Source organism: Ischnura elegans, chromosome 10 (assembly GCF_921293095.1).
Source record: "Ischnura elegans chromosome 10, ioIscEleg1.1, whole genome shotgun sequence".
NCBI lineage: Eukaryota > Metazoa > Arthropoda > Insecta > Odonata > Coenagrionidae > Ischnura > Ischnura elegans.
This window is the reverse complement of record NC_060255.1, coordinates 71,442,622-71,464,602: the sequence shown is the minus strand read 5'-3', so window position 1 is coordinate 71,464,602 and position 21,981 is coordinate 71,442,622. Positions and strand designations below refer to the sequence as shown.

The window sequence follows — 21,981 nt, the reverse complement described above, 5'->3', positions numbered from 1 at the left end:
GAAAATCGTGTTAGTTACACCATTTATAACTCGAGAACGGCTGTACCGATTTCAATGATGTTTGGGTTTTTGGATTTGTCTCGACCCCGGATAACAAAATAAGCATAAAAATTGTAAAAGTTCACGACAAAAATTGACCTTGATCTTAAGGTTATGTTTTTATGGGTAGGTAATTCTGCAAAAGCTAAAAGATGTTAGAATAGACTGGTTTGACGCAGCTTTCGATTTCATCTCTGCTATCCGCTAGCCTTTTCATAGGGACGTATTTATTATATACCAAGCTGACCCGGCGAACTTCGTAACGCCTAATAATCAACTATCAGTTTAGTAACACATTTATAAATCAAGAGCGGTTGTACTGATTTTAATAATTTTTGGCTTCAAAAACTTTAGGAAATCTTTATTAAATGTAGTTTCGCCTATTTAATGTATTATTAGACGAATTTTTGGTAATATAAGTTAACTTTTGTAATTTAAAGAAAGATAAAGCGCGATCGAGCTCCTGGCTCTTTTCGCGAGAGATAGGAGGAGCGTGATAGCGCTCCCCAGCACTCTAAGTGTTAAAGTTGTTTTATGGAAGTGGAATATTTTAAATTATTCCGTGGTACAATACATCTAAGAATAACGCAAAATTGATTCCTTGATAATTTATTTTTGATAAAATAAACGAACAGAATCCCATAACCGGCACGTAGCTTGGGGAGCTTGGAGCAGGCACGGGGAGCTTGGAGCTTAGGTGGTTTCCGTGTTGCCTAAACTGACATTTCGTTGTCAATTTTCGGACATCGGAAACCATGCATTTCATTAAATTTGCGTTGTATTCCGTTCGCAGAATGCTGGAAGTAATATATACTATATCGTCATGAATTGCCATGAGAAAAATTCCCCCGGACCGGGAATCGATCCACGGGCCTTTGGCTTTCCGGGCCATTGCGCAGACCACTACACCATCCAGGTTCATCAATTCTCATGGAAATTGTATTACATAGCATAGGATACATTTTGAAATGTATAATTTATGAAAAAGGAGTGCCAGATGGTAAGTGGACTTAGACCAATGCTATACCAGCAGATGTATCGCGGGTGGTCGTCACAAGAGAAATAATTTCTTGGTGATTTGATCCCCAAAGCATCCTCACCCCCACGTAGCTACGTGCGTGCCCCAGAAGGTACTCTCTATTCAACGCTACGAGAACCTAGTCGAGGCAAGTACCAGCAAGTGTATTCGGAGGGTAAGGGTGTTGCTGACGATACCAGGGGCGGTATGCATGGGGTAAGGGGTTTGGGCAAGGAATCCGGACACTCGAAACTAGGACAGGGGTTTCTCAGTTCGTGTGCTTGTGGGTAAGGCATCGCGTTGTGGCCGCGACTGCTAATTAAACGGTTCACAACGCCGGTGTTCTCCGCGCCAAGATCGTACCCTCGAGAGAGTCAAAAGTGGACCTGGAATATGGTGGGTGTAATTGTTTGATGTGGATTTTTTGGTAAAAAAATAGGGGGGATCTCCGAGCATATAGAAAAACGAAAGGTATCTCCATCTTGAAATTAATGGAGAGCGTAAAAAAATATCGGTGTAAGTCATGGAGAAAAGTCTTTCAATAATGAACTCTTTCTAACCCAGAGCTGCTTCAGGGAGAAATTATGCTTCAAGACTTCTCATTTTAAAAATAAAAAATATTTCGCTCGATCATAATTATTGTAGAATCTACATATTTTGCTATTGAACTTTACAGCTCAAAATAACGCGTAGTTTGAATCTTTCCAGAATAGGACTGAAAACGTATACATTTTTTTTGTTACTTAGTATGTATCAACATTGGGTTGTAATGGGTTACACCTTTGTGTTTGTTTCATGATCCTCTTCTTTCCCGGCATACAATACTGGTGATGTAGTTTCGACTAGGGTCGAGGTCCGAATGGAAACAAAAAAATTCAACCGTGACCTTGGCTAAACTTTTAAGCCCCGCTTGGAGCCCAGCGCCGCGAGAAATCAAGAAAGAAAGGCAGAAAATTATATTAGCAAATTTACAGATTAGCGAGAGCTAAATAGAAGGAACCTGACAACTTTTGAAGCAAAACAGACTGCTTTGTGAGAAGGCGCCGATTTTCGGATTGTCATACCCTGGGTGCGTTGGCAGAGGTAGACATCGCAGCGTCGGCCTACGAGTAACTCAACCGGTGGAAAATCCGAGAAGACTTTACAGTTTTGCGTTTGCCATTGTTCTCAGCATTATCGTCATCGGTATCATCACTATCCATCAATAGTTGGAACAGTTCATCACTATTGGGTTTCATTATGCAATGTTGTGATCCTGCAATCAATGTCAGCTGTAAACTGGTAAATCAACAATAAATTGGGATATTATTTTCTGTACCCTTGTACTAATTTTAGAGACAAATTAGCAAAGAAATAAATTATATTCCCCAAATTTAATGGCTGCAGACTATGATTCGTCATGTCCGAGGTCAGTCCCACATAGATTTTCGAGGAGGTGTCTATTGTATTAACCAGAGCCGGCCTTAGGGTGGGGCGACCGGGGCGACTGCCCCGGACCCCGCGCTTTGGGGGGCGCCGCGTTCGTGAAAGAAAAATTTAAATATACGATAGTTTGAAAACGCAATTTCAACTATTACTGTATTGTTAAGTCCGTGCAAGACAAAAAATAATATTATGAAAAAGGAATAATAATGCAGTAATTTAAAGTAAAAAGCGCGCTTTTTATGTTTATTTTACGTTATAATTTTATGAATAAATATAATTATAAATTTAATTTGTATTATACTATTTTGAACTCAAAGGCGTGATGGTATCATAACGGCGTAATTACGAAGTCTGAATTTGGGAGGGGAACACATACTTAGCCAGAGAGCGGTAGGGATTCAAAATGCTCGAGTTAGTAGATGGGGTATAGAGTTTAATATTTTAAGTGAAGGGCCCCGCACTGAAGGTTCGCCCCTAGCCCCGCACCTGCTAGCGCCGTCACTGGTATTAACAACCATTACTAAATAATTTATTATAAAATCAATGGGTTACAACAACAAATTCCAAAATAGTTTTTCTGGATTGCTTTTATTTCATAATATTAAATATGAAATAAGAAAACATTTGTACTACCGAAAAAAGCAATGTCCGTGGACACACACGAAAATGGGGGAATCGACATCAGTCGACATCATGTCCGTGGACGTCATGTCCGTGGACATCACGTTCGTGAATTCTGGAGTCCATGGACATTGACTAGTTACAGAATTTCCAATTACAATTTTAAAAAATTCCAGTGAATAAAAACAATATTCCTCTTCTGCTGTATCCGTGGGCATATATATCATGTTCGTAGACAGCAGGAAAGTAAAAATAAAACAGTGTAAATATTACTAACTATCTCTTCCATTTATGTCATTAAATTGTATGACTGGCAAACTGTAAACACAACTTTGGTTCTCAATTAGCAAAAAACATTTTTTTTTACTTTGCCTGCAGAAAATGTACGTTTTTTGGATATTGACCCAGCTGTGCCTTACATCATTGCATTTCTACGACTACTTTGGAGTCGGTTACCATAAATATCTCAAAATCAACAAAAACTGACTCACACAAATATTTTTGTCAGCCCTCAAAATGAAAACTATGCTGGATCCATTTTTTTAATCGAGCAGCGATCAATAATTACCTCCCTCTCATCTCATCCGTACTGTAAAAGCACTTCCTCAATATCTATGTACCGAGCATTGAAAAAATGCACGAAAAATAGCGTAAACAGGTTACCTGTGCCATTTAAAATGAATATCCGTTGGGGTATGAGCAATATTTTTCCGGAAAAATGTTTTTACTGCTTCCAGCGACATGGTAAAAACAGGTGATGAGCATAGGACTCGATATACGTATTTGTGATGAATTCAGAATACAGCTATCAACACTTATTAGTATATGTATAATGTTCGGGGAGCAAGGTGTTTCACCCAGAACTTATCTTATATTTCCGTCATATTTTCTCAATTCCAATATCTATAGTTCCCTTATGAAAATATGTTGCATCTCCTTCAAAATGACGGAATTTTCAGCTGAAAATGTGTCCCACAAATGGAAATGAATATGTATATGTACTTTTATCTTATTGAGCATTTTATAAACGATTTTAATTTCTCCCGGTGAATACTATTGATGAATTCTTCTCGGGTTCTCCGCCAGGTTAATTCTATCGACAGCAGTAAAATGCTTGATTATTGAGTTATAAATGGTTAGTACTACGCTAATATCAGCTTTAAATTACGTAAAGCATTATCATGGACATAAACTCAATATTCTTCAATTTTCAATGTTAATTTCCAAGAAGTAGGAAGGAAGCCAGGAGAAATGACGTGTAATAATGTGATTTTTTTCCTGTTAATCGTTTCTATAAATTATCGTAATAATGATTTTAAAAATACTACTCTCCGATAGTGCGTTGAAAATTGTAAATATGGTTTTAAATTTGTCTTATCTACTTTTAAAACTATAAAAATCATGAATTTTTCACTTTAAATATCGAAAATTAGTCCCCTTTAAAAATCTTCTAATCATCGGAATTTAAATTTTGAATGCTATTATACGCAGAAAGGCTGAAATAAATATATTCAAATTGAGTATAGTTTAATTTTTAATTAATTCATCACAAATTAAAGGTGTTTATCGTTCTGACCTATTTGTTAGTTTTTTCCCGATATTTATATTAGTTTTCTGCTTACTTTACGAGAGAATTGAAGAAAAAAATCATCTGTAAACACTATTGATGCAACATTGTGAATTTAATGGCACTGAATAACACAAAATAATACGTTGTAAAAACAAGAACATAGCAAAAATATAGCAATGGAAAGAGACTATAATTAATGCTACTTGGTATCCATATAATATTAAATGAAGTTTAGTACCAACATCACTAGCTAATTAAAAAGCTGATATTTACCTCATCCAAAAAAGTCAATCCAATTCATCCATATGCATCAAATTTAAGTTTTCACACAAACAATAAGCTTAAACGCAAACTTTGCAGGAATCATACCTAGCAGCATATGTTTTAATTTCCGCCACTTGTTATCCTCATTTGTGTTTGCGGATGTCCATTTCAAAAAACGAAAATAAGCTCTCCAATAGCGACAAATAAGCTTCTTTTTATGGAAATAAGTGTCAGTAAATTTCTATGACAAAAATAGTTTAGACAGGGTCAAATTATTTAAAATAATGAAAAATATGGTAAAAATCGTGAAAAAAATTATGAGACATAGATGATATTTTAATGAAAACTCAATAGAGAACACCATATTGGTAAATATTTTCCGATTCCTAAATTTTACCTCCGGTTTCGCGGGACAAATACCAATTCTTGGATAAAATATCATTGAATTCGTGATCAAAATGATGTTATTTGATGAATTTATCCTCCGTAATATTTTATTTTTATGTATTGTTACTAGGACTCTAAATCAATGTGTTAGGTATAAGTATGCTCCCTATGTATATGTTCAGGGCGAGGCATTATATATTCACGAGGTGGTGAAAAAAATCATGTTTCACAGGGACACTAAAACGTTCTGCGTGAGACATTTGAATGGTGAGCCTAGACACATTTTGTAACATTTATATTTCAAGTTATGATGCAAAGATTCCAAAGAGTACTTGTTACTTATGTTCTTGGTAGGAAGTTGAGATTTTTCCTTCCCAGATGTAGCTGAGAGTAAATTTTCTCCGAATACTTCAAGTCATTCTGGCATATATTGTATTGTGCCTGAAAAAATACTGGAACGAGTAGTTATTTTACATATTACAGGCGTGTTATTCTTACTAACATAATTTTTTTTCTAACTGAGCTTCAATCAAATAGATACGACATACATAACTCCAGTGGCGTAAACAGGATTTTGAAATGGGTTTCGCAGGTGTTTACCGGAGATTTCGGGGCCCTTCAGGGGTGTATTGAAAACACCCCAAGGCAGGGGTCCCATCGCGGAAAATTATGGGATTTTTGGTGCTGAAAATGTGATTTTTAGGACTCAAAAAACAGTGATTTTGTACAAGTATTTATTATAATTTTTTATTGAGACCATCTTACTCATTCTTGACGCCTATTTTATAGGCTCAAGGAGGGGGGGGAATTGTAACCAAATTCATTCATATAATAAAATCATTGTTGAAAACGACCGCCGGGGGATATGTAGATGGCAAGAATGGGAAAGGAAGACCTCGAATAAAATATATGTAGCTGGCAAAGAAAGACATTAAAAGAAGAAATACGAGGTAATGAAAATATTATCTGTCAAACCAATCCTAGTATTATTTTGTTTTAATAATGCCTAAGAACATCGCTGCGGCAGAGCTGTTGGCCACAAGTTTGCACTGGATCCCCTTTGTCATTTTAACTTTTTTGTTCACTCCAGTAAGCAAGTAGTCAAAGCATTCCCCTTGATTACCTATCTGGCGCAGTTGCCGCATCAAATACTTAAACAAAAGACGCACGGATGCGACGCAGGTGACGGAGTCGCGAACGGAAAAGTATTCGAAGAAGAATCGATGCGCCAACAATCGAAATTCAAAGACATGCAAGGCACCTATCAAAACGCGCAAACAGGTACGCATTTGTTTTATTCATAGATATCTCGAGGCTCAGCTGCGGTGGACGTATACAAATGCCTCTTTTTGTGAAAACACCGACGGTTTGCCCTCTTTCCTGCATAAATTGTGTTTTTTTTCCGAAGTAGACGTCTCCTTTTATCATGAGACGCCACAGCTGGTCTTACCCATTCCATTATCACCAACCTAACCCAACCCTTAGGTCACATGCTTGCGTTATGCCGATTATTTGCAATTCGAATCAGATGCAAAAAAGAACTCGGCAATATCATCATGAGGGAGATGATTTCCTAACTTCGACGATGCGTATGATATAAAAATATGTTGGAGAAACGCACAAAAAAGTCTGCAGTCTCCCTTTTGTCCGTGAAAATTTAGATTACCTGCTTCTTAACAGTAAAAACAAAAAAGCAGGGTAGCTACATCGGATGGAATGTCTTAATACCAAATGAAAACGATAAATAAATTACTTACATTAATTTCAGTGTAATACATTGATGAAATTCCTTTCCTTAGTATTGGCGATATTGTATCGAGACCAAGATAAAGATGTTCAGGGTTACATATAGATGTTTTTACTCATTGATCATTCTTTTAGGAAAATATAAAGTATCTTATATGCAGCGCTTTTGATTTTAAAGAAGCGTCCCTATTTTATTGTTTCCGCCATATTGTTTCATAGAGACCCCTCATTGGTCTACAGCAAAATATTTTTTTGCTGTAGACCAATTCTGCAAAGCTTTTTTTTCCATTTCCGCCCACTGTAGTATCTCTTGTCCATAACAAAAGTATAGAGACGAGTTTCTTCATGATATTGGTTAAGTATCAGAAGTTATTTTTCACAATGTTATAATTACCTAGTCTTCTGTGAAACTTGAGAATAATGCCAATAGAGGCTTACTTCATTACGTGTAAAAATTTGATAAAGTTAGTAATGCCCGCGGAGCGCTTGCCAATGTTTTAAGTTAATCCTTACTTAAAAATGCTTAGAAAACCGGTACATTTTGGATTAGCTGTGCACGAATATTACCTTGTACACTAAAACTATTTCAACCTCACCAATCTTCCCGCAATGTAACAAGAAAAGTAACGATGCCATTACCATGAAAATAAAAAGAATGGTTTTTATAAGCGTTCAAACTTGAGTCTCTATATTTTTGGTTCGGACAGTAAGGCTCGACTGGGTCAGTAGCGTCTTAAAATAGAGTTTAAATCATGACATGTGAGCAAAATGAAGATTGAGTTATAATTTTTCATCCTAGATTGAGAAAATGTTTGAGATTCGTGATATTATTTTGAGCAGACTGGGTGTCTGTTTCGCGGCTTGGATAAGCTGTCGGTGGCGTTATACACTCGTCCAGCGAACACTCGACCACTATTTTCCTCTTACCCGAATAGGTATTCTTTTTCTTCTCCTACCTCGCTCCCTCACACCCATTTCTCTCCACACCCTACTTCAGCTTTCCCTCGTCCTTCATCATCCTCTCCAACCACACCCTTACCCTCCTTCTTCGCCTCTAGTGACAGTTTCCTGACCTGGAAATGTTCCCCTCATTTTTTCACCCGGAAAAAATGCAGATGAGGTTGCCCCAAATGCTCATTGCAACGTGTGCGATTGACAAAGGATATTCCAAAAGTATCACTTCATTTCCACGCTTATAAATAACATTATACATTCCAAATGAGTCAATTCCCACAACGCAAAAAAGCCATACCTATTTTTCCGGAAAAAAATACGTAGGTATACCGATCACATTTTGTATGCGCTGTTTAAAAAAATGATTCCACAAATACAAGACTATGTTTCTACCGCGTATTAACCTTCCGAGATAGTTACTTCCTGCAAATGCAACAACGTCTTACTTAGTTTTCCGGGAATAAATACGTCGACTTAATTTTGCACCAGTTGTTTTAAAAAACAATGATTCCACATATACACGACTGCCTATGTTTTTACCGCGTATTCCTCCGCGGAATAGAGCCATTCGTTCCCTGCCAGACGCACTCGTTTGCATCGTCTCATGGCCAAAGGAACAAATGAATGTTGAAACCCGCGTGCGAGTGACGATTCCGCGGGGACAGCCGCGCCGGTGCGTGACTTGCGCTGGCAATTGTGTGACGCGCAACAGAAGAGTGACTGGATTGGAAATTGCAGCGATCGAACAATGGGAAAATCGGGAGAGTAGTAGTCATCTTTGCTGAAACATAGATAATAAAAAATTCCAATATTCACCGCAGCGTATATGAAAGCGCACATATTGGTGCGCGCAGAACAATCGTACAAGCAGAGCGACAACGAGAAAAGTCCAGAGAAAAAAATAATTCGAACAAAAGCAAGCTTTTTTCCTTCTCAGAAGCAAAGAGTTATTGCTATCCTTTGAATTGTAAAACAAAGTAGGTGCCAATTAATTAAAATAGCCAATCTATTGTTTTCCTCAGCTCCAAGCGAGGTTTCAACCAAAATGGAAATGAATACGCTGTTTCTTGTCTATAATTCTTTATGGAATTTTTATCACCACATGGATTTAAGTACTGGTGAGTAACTCAGAAAATAGCGAATTGATTCTCTGGTGCAAAAAAGATAAGGTTTGGTATCAATGCATCCTTTGTGATATACTTTGTCCGCCATGTCAACGCTAATTCATTTATTTATAGGTGCCTAAAAATACCTGTAATATGAGTTTCATGTCTATTTGCAACTTATGTATTAGATTTTTCATTTATTCCAACTTATTTTACCAAGTTCTAGAGCGCACAATTCAAATGAAACAGAAAATTTGGTTGCTATATATTAAATACCTTTTTTAGAGCTATGCAGTGGCTAGTACGGGGGGTTTTTTCGGGTTACAACTCCCTCCTGCCTTTGAGCCAATCAAATAGGCGCCAAAAACGAGTAAGACAGCTCCAATAAAAAACTTATAATAAATACTCATAGGTACAAAATTACTTTTTTTAGTCCTAAAAATCACGTGCTCAATATAAAATCCCAAAATTTTACGGGGGAGGACCCCCATTTGCCCTAGGGTGCCTTTAATACACCCCGGAAGGGCTCCGAAATCTCCGGTAGACCCCTTCATATCAAAATCCCGGTTACTGGAGTTATGTATGTTATTTTTGATAAACTTTCATTCATATCGCCATCTTATCACATATTCAAATACCCAACAATTCACTATTCCTATCAAGCTTGGGATATATACTGCATTTACTGCTAATTTAAACCCAATAGCATAACATTTCGGATATAAATCTAATTTATTGACGAATGGGGATGAAAATTGGCCAGCACCAGGAATTTCCCGAAAATTGTTACACATTCATAGGGTAAATTATGTCTACTTTCGAATTAGAATGCATTAAATACCTTAGTGCCAGAGATGTTCGGTTAGTTAATAAACTGTTAGGATTAAATAGCAAAATGCAAAACATGAATCGATAAATTCAACGAAAATGGCAATAATGAGATCACGTACGTAATGCAAAAGCATTAACGACAGTCTGAATCAAAACGTTAGTACTTAGAGCATTTCTAAGTGCAACCTAAAAAAACAAAAGGTTACCATGAATACCTGCTACTATTCACGAAAGAGGACAATCCACGCCTTTTCCTCTTCTTATAGTTTTTTTATGGATGAAAATTCAACCTCTTTCTCCTTCCCTATATTCCCTATACTTGATATTGCCCGACCTTGTCTCCATGGAACAATCTTACGAAGGCACACCAACGTAATTTTAGGGGTCATTTGGTATGCAAGTCTAAAAGTATTGCGAGGAAGAAAATCAAAATGAGACTCCGAATTTGAGAACAGATTAAAAAATTTTAATTTGAATAATGAGGATAAATCTCACAACCAACTTAGGCTTTACAGTGATAAATATATATTTTGGACAAGAGGGTAAGTTCTTTCATTGATTCAAATACGTGCATATTGCCGCTTAACTTTTGAAAAATCATTTCACTAGTGTACTACAATTTCTTCAGTTGAGGTTATTCCCTCAGCGGACTTGAATTCAAGATCCAAGGTCGATAGTCCTATTTCATCCTCCGCGTCATCTGTACTCCTCATAGATTACAGTATAAGGATGTAAATTATACGTAAATATATCATAGCCACATCTTTAATGCGGATATGATATATTTACGTATAATCTCCCATGTGGTCTGGTGGCTAGAATATCTAGCTTTCACCCAGAAGGCCGGGGTTCGATTCCCGGTATGGGAACATTTTTGCCTGCCACGGTGGCGGCGGAGTAATTTCCCCGTCTGCCAGCCTAAAGGTCGCGGGTTCAAAACCCGCGTGGTTGGATTTACCACCATCCGGGACACAGATGTATGTGACTGTCAAACAAGTAAAATGTAAGGAAGAACTATTTAGCCCTAAATTCGCTTTTAGTAAAAATGACATTATCATTTTTATTATTACTAGATTACTGATTTGACGAGGATTCCTAAAAATAAGGGAAAAATTTCTTCCGCTTTGTTTGAATGGAGACTATCACCCCTTAGCCTACACAATTAATTATTCTTTGCCAAGTATTTTCTTCTTGTAAGAGTCCGCCTTCTCAACTGCGAACAAAATTCAATATCCTAGGAATTATAATGGTCATGGACTGCCATGGAGATTCCTAGGGTGCCACAGAAAAATGATGACGATCAAATGGCTAGATCGAGTAAGTAATGAGAAAATTCTAAGACGAGTAGGAGATGAGAGAAGCCTTGTAAAAACCTTGATGAGAAGATGGAACAACCAAATCGGCCATATCTTGAGATAGGATGGCCTGATGAATACAATCGTCGAAGGGCAAGTAGATGGCAAGACTTCGAATAAAATATATGTAACAGGTGAAGATGAATGTGAAAGAGAAGAAATGCCTAGGTGTGAAAAGATTAGCTGATAGGAAAATTGAGTGGAGATCTGAGTCAGAATACTTCTAGGATTGGTGACCAGTATTGATAATGATAATGAGGGATCGGGTTCGAGTCCCGCCTGGGTAAGTTACCCTTACCCAGGGCATGGGCGTATGTTGAATGTCATCCATTGTTAATTGTTAATTTCCCATTGCAAAGGCCGTAAATGAGCTGTTTATGGGGTAATGGAAATAAATAAATAAACTTTTAAAAATGTGTACATTTTCAGCTCCATTCAGGAAATATTTTAACTACGTTTTCTTTTGCACTGTAAAGTTTATTGGCAAAATATGTGACTGCCACACTAATTATTAATGAGTAGAAATTTTTCGCATTCTTAAAATGATGTCTTGAAATTTCATTTCTCCCAGAAGCAGCTCTGGGTTATAAATACTTAAAAAATTAGTACTAGAGCATGCCGGACCCGTAAAGACGAGTGCTTAAGGTGGTTACGGTAACGTTCCTCAGACGCTCTTAGGGAAAGGTGGTGGGAGGCCGGAGCGAACTAACGTGATTGCAACATTCTTGCACGGGCGGCGTAAAGGGCCTCACGACGTCAATTCCTCGCGAACATAGAATTTGCAAACCAAATGCTCCCTTTTCCTCTCGACACCTTCCCTTCACCCTAAGTCCGTGCGATACGGTCCCTTCCTTCAAAAACGCCCACATTCTCTCCACTCAATTCGGAGTGTTTGAAATGCAATTGTGTCTGCCGGGTGGGTACCCAAAGCAAAGCGACTCCGTCATGTAGTTCCAGAGCGCCTAAGTGAAACCTCTCTCTTCCTCCCACCGCCTGGAGCTTAGCGGCACACGGGAGCTCTCCTTCACCGCATCGCAAGAAAATCTAGGGGTGATAATTGGGAAGCCAACCGAGACGAGGTGCATGAGAGTGTGAGGGCGATGGCAAATGGGTAAAGTGCGTTACCATGCCACCGTGTAAATTTATTATTACGCTCGCTGTCGTAACGATCCGTTCTCCTTATGCTCTAGAGTGTATTATGATTTCGAGCGTGGAAATTTAACCATTTCTCAATATTATATTCATCAAACATCGATTCCTTTTGCTGGATCATCTAAGAATTAGATTGTAAGAGGGAGGGGATAAATGGCGAAAGTGAGTTGCCATGCCACCGTGTAAATGTATTATTACGGTCATTGCCATAACGATCATCACATTCTCCTTATGCTATGATTGACATGATTTTCAGTATGGAAATTTAAGCATTTCTCAACGATATTCTTATCGTACATATATTCCTTTTACTTGAGCATCTAAGAATTATGTAAGCTACTTGTACATAAGAGTAACTCAGGAACAAAACACAGCTAATTCAAGCATTCACAATTTGAGACATGGGTATCCGTGAGATGAACATCCTAACATTTCAACATCTACGAATGATTAGATGCCAGAAAGAATAGGAATGATATACCACTAGTTCTTTGTCAATATTTGGACAAATATATATGTCATTCTCAGAGCTTGGCACTTCCTTTGAATTCCTTCGTAGATTTAAAAAAACTTCCATATAGTAATCCAGCAATTATGCAAAGTGCGTCACCACCGTGAAAGTTTATTATTGCGTTCGCTGTTATAACGATCCGTTCTCCGACAGAATATTTGATTTTGAGCGTGGAAATTTCAAGCATTTCTCAACATCATTATCATAAGGCATCAGTTCCTTTTGCTTGATCAATTAGATTTATGTAGGTTACAAGTACATTCGAGTATTCGGCGGATTTGGGCGTATTTCATAAGAAAGCAAAGGAAGTATTTCGTACATCGTAATTGTTGTATGTTGTTTTTACTCTTAAATATGAGAAGACCGTTTGCCTGTTAGACCCTTGTGCCACCCAGGAAAATATCCTGGATCCGCCCTAGTGAGAGTAACACAGGAACAAAATTCTGTTTGTTCAAACCTTCAAAATTTGAGACAGATATCCTTGAGATGAACATTTTAGCATTTCAACATCAACGAAATATTACATGTCTGAAAGAAAATAGACGGCATATCACTAGTTCTTTCCCAATATTTCGACTAAGATACATAATGTCATTATCATAGCTGGGCACTTCCGTTAAAAAGCCGTAGATAAAAAAAATTGCCATTTATCAATCCACTGATTATGCACAGTGCGTTACCATGCCTCCGTGTAAGTGTATCATTACGTTCGCTGTCATAACGATCCGTCCTCCTTATCGTAAAAAATATTTGATTTTGAGAGTTGAAATTTTAAGCATTTCTCAACATTATTGCCAGCCTACCTATCAGTTTTTTGTGCTATAGCATCAAGAATTATGTAAGTTATTAGGACATCTGTAGTAATCCATAATTTATGCAAAACTACATAAACATAATTTCAATTAATTTGTAAGCCATTAAAAGGTCGTCATTTATCCACGAGTTTCACAATGTGGCTATAGATAGATATAGTGGCCTGGGTTGACAGTTGGGGTAGGCACAGGAATTGTCGAGGAACCCATCAAGTTTACTCTTTCCTTCTCTCTCTTGGGTTTTCCCCGTTTTCCCACCTTCCTTGGGAAGGTTCCCTCCCTCTCTTCTCATTCCAGGTATCCGGTGACCGGACGTATATAATGCGGACGCGAGCCAGACGCGGGAGGAGAAGCACCTGATTGTGTCATGTAATGTCATTTTGTTATTCGACTTCACCGAATAAAATCTCATTGAGAAAAGCTCGGTTGATTGATTGACCAAAAAACCCAACAACGACAAATGTATTTGTCGAATCGATGACAAAAAATTAAATATATTTATAAACCATATCTCAAGATATAGTAAAATAATTTTATGAACTTGTTTATTTTAGGAACGTGGTCAAGAAGCATATTCGCTACATAAGCTAGAAACAGTTTCCATGCAACTATGCCAGCGATGGACCAATCGATCAGACTATTAGTCGCTGTGCTCTTAGATGAATAGATACTCCGTGGAGTCTGACGAACGTCAATTCACGTCGAGAGAATCAGCTCCAGCCACTGTCGCCCCATTTGATCGCTAGGGAATTTGATTGACAAGGGTTGGGTTTCACTCACTGTTTCCGTCGTCCTTCTGGTCTTTGCTACAGTATCCAAATGGAGTGCAGGGGAGTACCAGGGGACATACATAACCTATTACCAGCGATAGTAGTTTAATAATGCCAGCAATCACTCGAGTCTCCGCAATTGGCTCGACTCGCCGCGCGCTAGTACTTCATGCGAAGGTTTTTCTCCCAGGGGGTGGTACAATACTCATGTATCGTGCGCGAATAGCAAAATGCTTCTCTGCAAAAAAGAATCACTTTTTCCGTCTTCAACACATTCCCCATCAAGGCCGTACATTGTGTAGGAAATACTTTATTATATGTATTATTATTATACCAATTGTTTAGGAATTTATACTTATCGTAGGATAGTACCTAGTAAGATAGTCATAGTACCATTAAAACTCGATAAAAGTGGTATGAATAAATTAGTGACCTCCGCAGTGGAACGGAAAACCAAATATCTTTGGTTCGCTTCCCGGTCGAGAGGAATTTTTTCTCATGACAATTAATGTGAATAAACACGTAGATTAATTGATAGTTAAATTTTGGACAATTGTCGAAAACCCAAAAAAGTAATAATAATAATAAACATTCATAATCGTTGACTCATTTCTAATTTATATATTTATCAATTAGCAACAAATTAGACATTGATGGTAATACAGTTGGTATTTTTCATAGTAAAATGCATAAAAAATACTTCATTATGATTCGAACTGTTTTCTATTTCTTATTTCATTTGATTAAAAACAGAGCTCTTTATTTATGACCGCACATGAAAACTTTAAATTTACCATCTAATTTTAAAATGTGCTCTTCCAAATTCTTGTGAAAATGTTCCCAATAATAAACTAAATGCGATAATTTAGTTTGAAAGAATAGCTTGATGGCCCAGTGGTCAGAGCGTCAGGCTGCTTACTCTAAAGCCTGAATAACACGATCATTTTTTCCATTCCTATATATTCGGATGAGAAAGTAAAAGAAAGAAAGATGCTACTTCGCACTCGTCCGACCGAACCTTGAATATGCTGCAAGCATATGGGATCCGGTGCAGAGAGACTTAATTAAAAGACGGTGGGAATTACTGTGATTCAGAAAATGGTGAGTCGAGCTTTTTGGTCCCTGTAAACCCATCGTTTGAGCTATGACTCTGAGGGGCGGAAAAAATGAAAATGTAATTCAGGCTTAAGATCACGAGTTCAAGCTCAGGGTTTGACCGAAGCCCTACGTTAATGTCCTCAAAATACTAGTTAGCAGAGGAGCTGACCTGAATGCATGGATTCCACACGTCTGGTTTATTCTGGTGTATTATTGCGTGAATTCTACCCTCACTACTCCAAACCAAACTAACGATTATATCACTGAATAAATTCCTTTAAAAATAGTACCACGGTACTTGATATTGGAAGGCATAAATCAATAGGAAGGAGCTGAAGGAGGGGACTGCGCTGCTACAAAAGGCCCTGGTGATAGATTTCAATTTCGAAAATCCTATAACTTTCTTTACGATGGCAATCTCTAGGACTCCCGTGGATCAAAATGGGCATCAAACGAAGAGTATCACTAGAAAAGACGTATCCTTCTGAATTATTGGAATAAAATAGGTCTTTCTGTGAAACGCGGCTCCATACATCGTATGCATGCAAAAAAAAAATGGGAAAGATGGAACGGAGGAGAACGATATCAGCTTTTGAAGTAAATAGGTAATAGACTCGAGGTATGTGCGGAAGAGGAAGGAGACGATAAGAATAACAGAAATCTAAAGAAGACTGGAAAATATAAAAATGTTTCGTGCATAAATCCGCATGTTTAATTTGTAATGTGAGAAAAATCTCCACCCGAGAGAGAATGAGACAAATCGGCAAGTCGGGGACAACCTTGCTGGCCACATTATGAGACATGATGGCCTGATGAAATGAATCGTAGAAGGACAGGTGAAAGGAAGAAGGGCCGAATGAGTTACATAGGAGAGGTTATAAAGAATGTAAAAGAGAAGAAATACGTCGCTATAAAAAGGTTAGCGGATAGAAGAGAGAATGGAAAGCTGCGTCAAACCAATCAATTCTAAGATCTTTTATATCTTAAGATATATCTTACCTTAAAAATATCGATATGACAGCTCGTTGTCATAGGATCCACATAGAAAAGATATATAGCGTTTTTGTTTATATATGTCGTTCCCACGATTGTCAAACGTTGCGCTGCAATCGCTCCATACGGGCATGCATTCCGATTGGCTGATATGTAGTTTTAGTGACGGTTTTAGTAGCAGAAAAAGCGACCGGACGAGTGATGAAAAATAGTGATGGGAATCATCATCGCGATCGTGATCGCGAAAAACAATTGACGGCAACGATCATTTGCGAGTGATCGCGATAGTGATCACTAGGAAATGACGGATAAGATGATCGTGTGATTCAGTCTTTAGGATTTTTGACTAATGATGATGATGTACTACCTAAGGTTTACCAATTTAATCGGTGATTGATTTGAGCTGGAATGAAATTTATTCACCAGGAAATTTTCCGTTGCAGTAAACGAAATGTTCCAGGTTTAAACGTAGGTAGATTAGACTACTGATAAAATAGTATACTTTGTCCACATGCAACGTTGATTTTTGTCTTTAATACCAAAAATTTCACAACCTTCTTCCACGTTAGCAGATAAATTAATGCCAAGTATTCATTATATTTAGAAATTTGATTCACGAGGGTTAGCAGGGGGGCCGCAGAGAGGGGAGGGGAAACCGGAAAGCGAACGGATGGCAGCGCCACCGCCTGCCTAGTGCAAACGACGGAATTCGGAATTAGAAACAGACATCCAGGACACATCCGTGTGTGAAAATTACCAAGCCGGAAACAAAGCCAACAAGATTGACAATTCAGCAAACAGCAGAGGAACGAAAACATCTGTATCTTCTGCAAACATAACCGTGGTCGATCAGAGCTTCGCTGTTCCGGAGTAAATTTAAAATATTTGCATGTCAATACCCGGGTTGCTATCGACCCTTCGGTCTGATGGTTTCCCTACACCACCGCTTACCGGTTACCACCGCTTTGGAACCAATAATTTTCCCAATCTGAGTTTATTTCTCCCTCTATTTAAATGCATATTCATGGAGAAAGTTACCCTTTATGTTTGAAATTGGATTTATTTGTAAATTTAGCGAAAAGAGGAATACATGATGACAACACGTGTCACGTAAGTGTACATTATAATGTGCTCAGAATTTTCATGAATTTTATTATATGTTCTTCATGCATCAAGATTTGTATTCTACATTCACTGGACTGGTAATATTATATATCCAGCAAAACTATAGGATTATCTTCGATGCCATTTTTAGATGAGTTCATCCATTAGACTTTCTTTATTCCTTATTTAATGTAAAAGTCGTAGCGTAGCCAATAAGTAGAAGATTGGGTAGACATAGCTCCCTAGATATATATATTTCCACTCACTTCCACGAAAGCTTAAGAAACGTCTAGAAAGTAATTTCGCTTTTCCAACTTATTTACGATTTCCTCAGACATACTTAAGTGCTAACTTTAACGTTTCATACATTCTTTGTTCATATTGAATATTATTCATTTCTTGATATTATATTTCTCTTTTGACAGTTTCAGAATATTGCTGTTCCCAATGTAAGGCCTCTGTGTTTTCTTGCAAAATGTAATCAAAAAACGAGCATAAATAAAATGCAAGAGCGTATTAAGTTCATAGTTTTGGATGGGGCACGGTTCACTACGTTTGAAGGAACTTGGGGAATATTCAATACCATACTCCATGAAATATCAAATTTGGGAGCATCTCCTTCGAAAAACTAAAAGACTTAACAGTCATACGAGCAAGACATACTCTATGTACATTTTGCAAAGTAAAAAAATTATGATAACCAAAGTTTATAAAGTCGTTTCAGGCTTGATTTTGTGGAAGTTTACTATATCCACGACAAAAACACAAATGGCAATTTCCACAGTATTTATTTTAACACTCATCGACCGAACATGGTTTCAACACTTAGTCATTTTCAATTTTTTTTACCTTGAAAATGGCACAAATTATTGAAACCATGATCGGTCGTTGGGTGTTATACTAAATAGTGTGGAAATTACCATTTGCTTTTATCATGACCAATTTTTAAAATGTAATTTTTTATTAATACGCTTTAATAATTTATTAATACGTTTTTAATGTAATTTTGTTATCAATATGTTTTAATAATATATTAATACGTTTTAATGTAATTTGGTTATTAATATTTTTTATGTAATTTTGACATTATTTTCTTATGTTTTAACTTATTTTTCATATATATTACGTAGAGATGACAGTGTTCCCCTACTCCATTCTCTTCGACCACTTCTATTAAAAGATCATCAAAATATAAGCCTAGACGGAAGGGACACATACAATTTTTAAACGAAAAAAATTGAGCCTTTATTTCGTCTCACAAAGCTTTCTCAGTTTTACAATTCTGAAGGAAAATCGACTTTCCCACTAGGCATAAAAAGATATACCAACCCGCCTACACTTTCCGGCCTATAACCCAAAAGTATATGGAAAATGAAAGTAGTCGTAAAGAAATTCGTCCTCCGAAAGAAGCCAATGATCCACATCTCTCAAAAGAGATCCTTTTACATCCGCATCAATTTCTCCCTCTCGCGATGTATGATACTCCTCCCCGCCTTAGGTAAGGTGAAGCATTATATTGACTCAGCCTTTGCCCTGCCTTCTCTATACGTGTGGGGCTGAACCTACGTACATATTCTCCAAGTTTACGCCCCTCGATCCAAGGCTTGGAGAGTCCTGCCGAACCCGCCGACACCTGAGCACATTTCGAGTTGGCTTTTCGATCGCCAACTTCGGCCATCAAACTTCAATGAAAAACTATGGATCGATGACCTCCGATGTTAATTAAGTGTATAATACGGTCAGTTACCGAAACATAATTCGCGTCTCGTCTAACACTGATACGGGAGTACAGACAGCCTTATCCAGATGTTAAGAGAATTAGGCTGAGAGCCGCAGGAGACTCGGAGGCTGCGCGCTAGGGTTAGATTGCTTGAACAATTGAGAGAATATCTTTAAGAGCGACACGGAGAACATAATGTTAGAGCCCCACTATATTTCCAGATCCGACAGAAGCGATAAATTAAGTGAGATATTTAGCTGAACGGATAGATATGGGAATTCGTTTTTCCCCCGAACCATAAAGGACTTTAATAAATACCAATCGTAATTTTGCATGTCCTATTTATGAGTAAACGGCTGGTGTCCTGACACCCCATGCCACACGCATTTTAGGCAATGGAAACGAAACCCTAGGGCGGGCTCGCGGGGATACACTCCTGGGGCAGGGACTGTAAGCGCTAGCTTTTCTCCTCTGCACCCAGAAGGGGAAGGACGGGAAGGAGCAAGGAAGGAGGCGCCGCCGCAATGAGAGCCCGACGACGCCTCCGGGGAGGGGATAGGGAAGGAAGGGAAGGGACGAGGAATCCCGCACCGTCACAAAGGCGGGCGGGCCCTACTATCAGCGAAACCAAGCGAAACGCAATTAATATTCTACCAATCCTAGTGGATTTTCCTATGAGGAAGAAAAATCCATCGATCTAATCGGTAGATCGCATTTTAGGCAGCTTGCGGGTGAACAGTGGTCATCAAAAGTTGATTAGAGGAGGTGAAACAAGCCAATGATCTGTATTTTGCCGCCCTCGATGGCGGCGGGGTAACGTCCTCGCCTGCCAAACAAGAGGTCGCGTATTCAAGTACCGTCTGGGTAGGTTTCCCTTGTCCACGGCCTTGTTGTTCGTACACTTTTACTTGTAACAATTTGTTGAATATCCCGATGTAAAATGACCATCATGAGCTGTATTCGGAGGTTTGAGATTAAATAAAAAAATAAAATAAATAAAATTTCTCTAAATTCTTGGCCGGCCACGGTGGCGGCAGTTTATAGCCTTGGCCTGCCACACAAGAGGTCGCGGGTTCGAGTCCCGCCTAGGTAGATTACCCCGATCCAGGGCATGGATGTTAAGTTAAATTTATTAAAAAGTTTAAAAAGTGAAATTTAATTGTTAAGTTAAAGACCCCGATGTAATGGTTGTGTTTTCCGTGTTCCAGGAATGAATTTATAAATTGACCTAAGATAAAATACGGGACTGGCCACGAACCATTCCATGTTCTTCAATTAACTGATATCTAAAGTAATATCTCAATATCGTTGAAGCCCGAAAATCAATGTGTATAATACAATCAGTTACTGAAACGTCGGCTTATATAAAAGTTTTAACCTGGCTGAAAACCCGAGAAATAATCGTCAGAAGTATTCACCAGGAAAAATTAAAATCGTGTATTAGCACCCTTCATTTTCTCTCTTTCTATTCAGGTCGCCCCGTGGTGTACCCTGCCAACAGGACCATCAAAGCGGCCAAAGGCACCCGGAGGCTCTCCTTCTCCGTGGAGTTCTGCGCCCACCCTCCGCACTCGGCCGCTCTCTGGATGTTCCAGCCGCCTCCGCCGCCGGCGCGGCTGCAGCCGCTCCGTCAGGAGGAAGGCGAGGAAGAGGGCCCTTCGTCAGCGGGGGTGCGGGTGCCGGGTGACGACCGCCTGCACCTCCTGCTCCCCCCGCCCATCCATCACCACAGGGGACCGCTCCTTCTCTGGCCTGGGGACCGGGACCACAGCCGGGGACTCATCGCCCACAATGTGACGGTAAGTGACGATAAGCAGATAACAATTCTACCTCATCACTTCCTTATTGCTCTAGCAAAAACTGATGTGGTAAACATAATCAGGAGTGGAGCATGGAATTAAGGCAAGGGAGAGTTTTAGGAGCAACTAATACTAGGGGATCTGAGGGTATGGAATACCCGTCAGGGTAAGAGATAGGTGCGGGGGCCCTCCGCCAGGAAAAATTTAAGATAAATGGTTCAAAATGATGAGTTTTACAGCCTTCTGAGGGATATTTTATTAATCCTCTCACTATCCTGTGAGTAATGTTAATACAATTAGCTAAAATAGATTTAACTTGAAATTTCTCTGAGCTTTTGGTGGTCTTCCAACCCCAATCGCTGCGTCGCTGAACGTAATACATGTAAAACTATAAACCTGCAAACTAGTTTAAGAGTATTCTTTTCCGACTCTTCACTGGGTAAATTGTCCATAGCAGATATTTCGATGCTCGACAATCGGCCATCGTATTCAGGGCAGGTGAGTAAAGCAAATTGGCCCTGTATAATTTGATTCGATACAGGACGAAAGATGAATTCATGAAATTCTATGATACTTCCTCAGTAAGCTCCGCACGCATTGGTCGGTTGCGTCTGTCCCCGTCGGTGCTTAAGGCCTGACGGGAAAGGGTGATACTTCTGCATGAAGGAATGAAGCTATAACTTAATTTTGGTACTCGTCTAAAGAC

General features: G+C 38.6%; 1 protein-coding gene across 1 annotated transcript in view; it reads left to right on the top strand.

Moving 5' to 3' along the window:
* Window positions 1-21,981, top strand: part of LOC124166453 — a 779,139-nt gene that overhangs the window by 574,759 nt on the left and 182,399 nt on the right. The window contains exon 7 of the mRNA XM_046543984.1: window positions 20,950-21,275. Coding sequence (XP_046399940.1) covers window positions 20,950-21,275 — 326 coding nt within the window. The remainder of the gene's footprint in view (window positions 1-20,949; window positions 21,276-21,981) is intronic.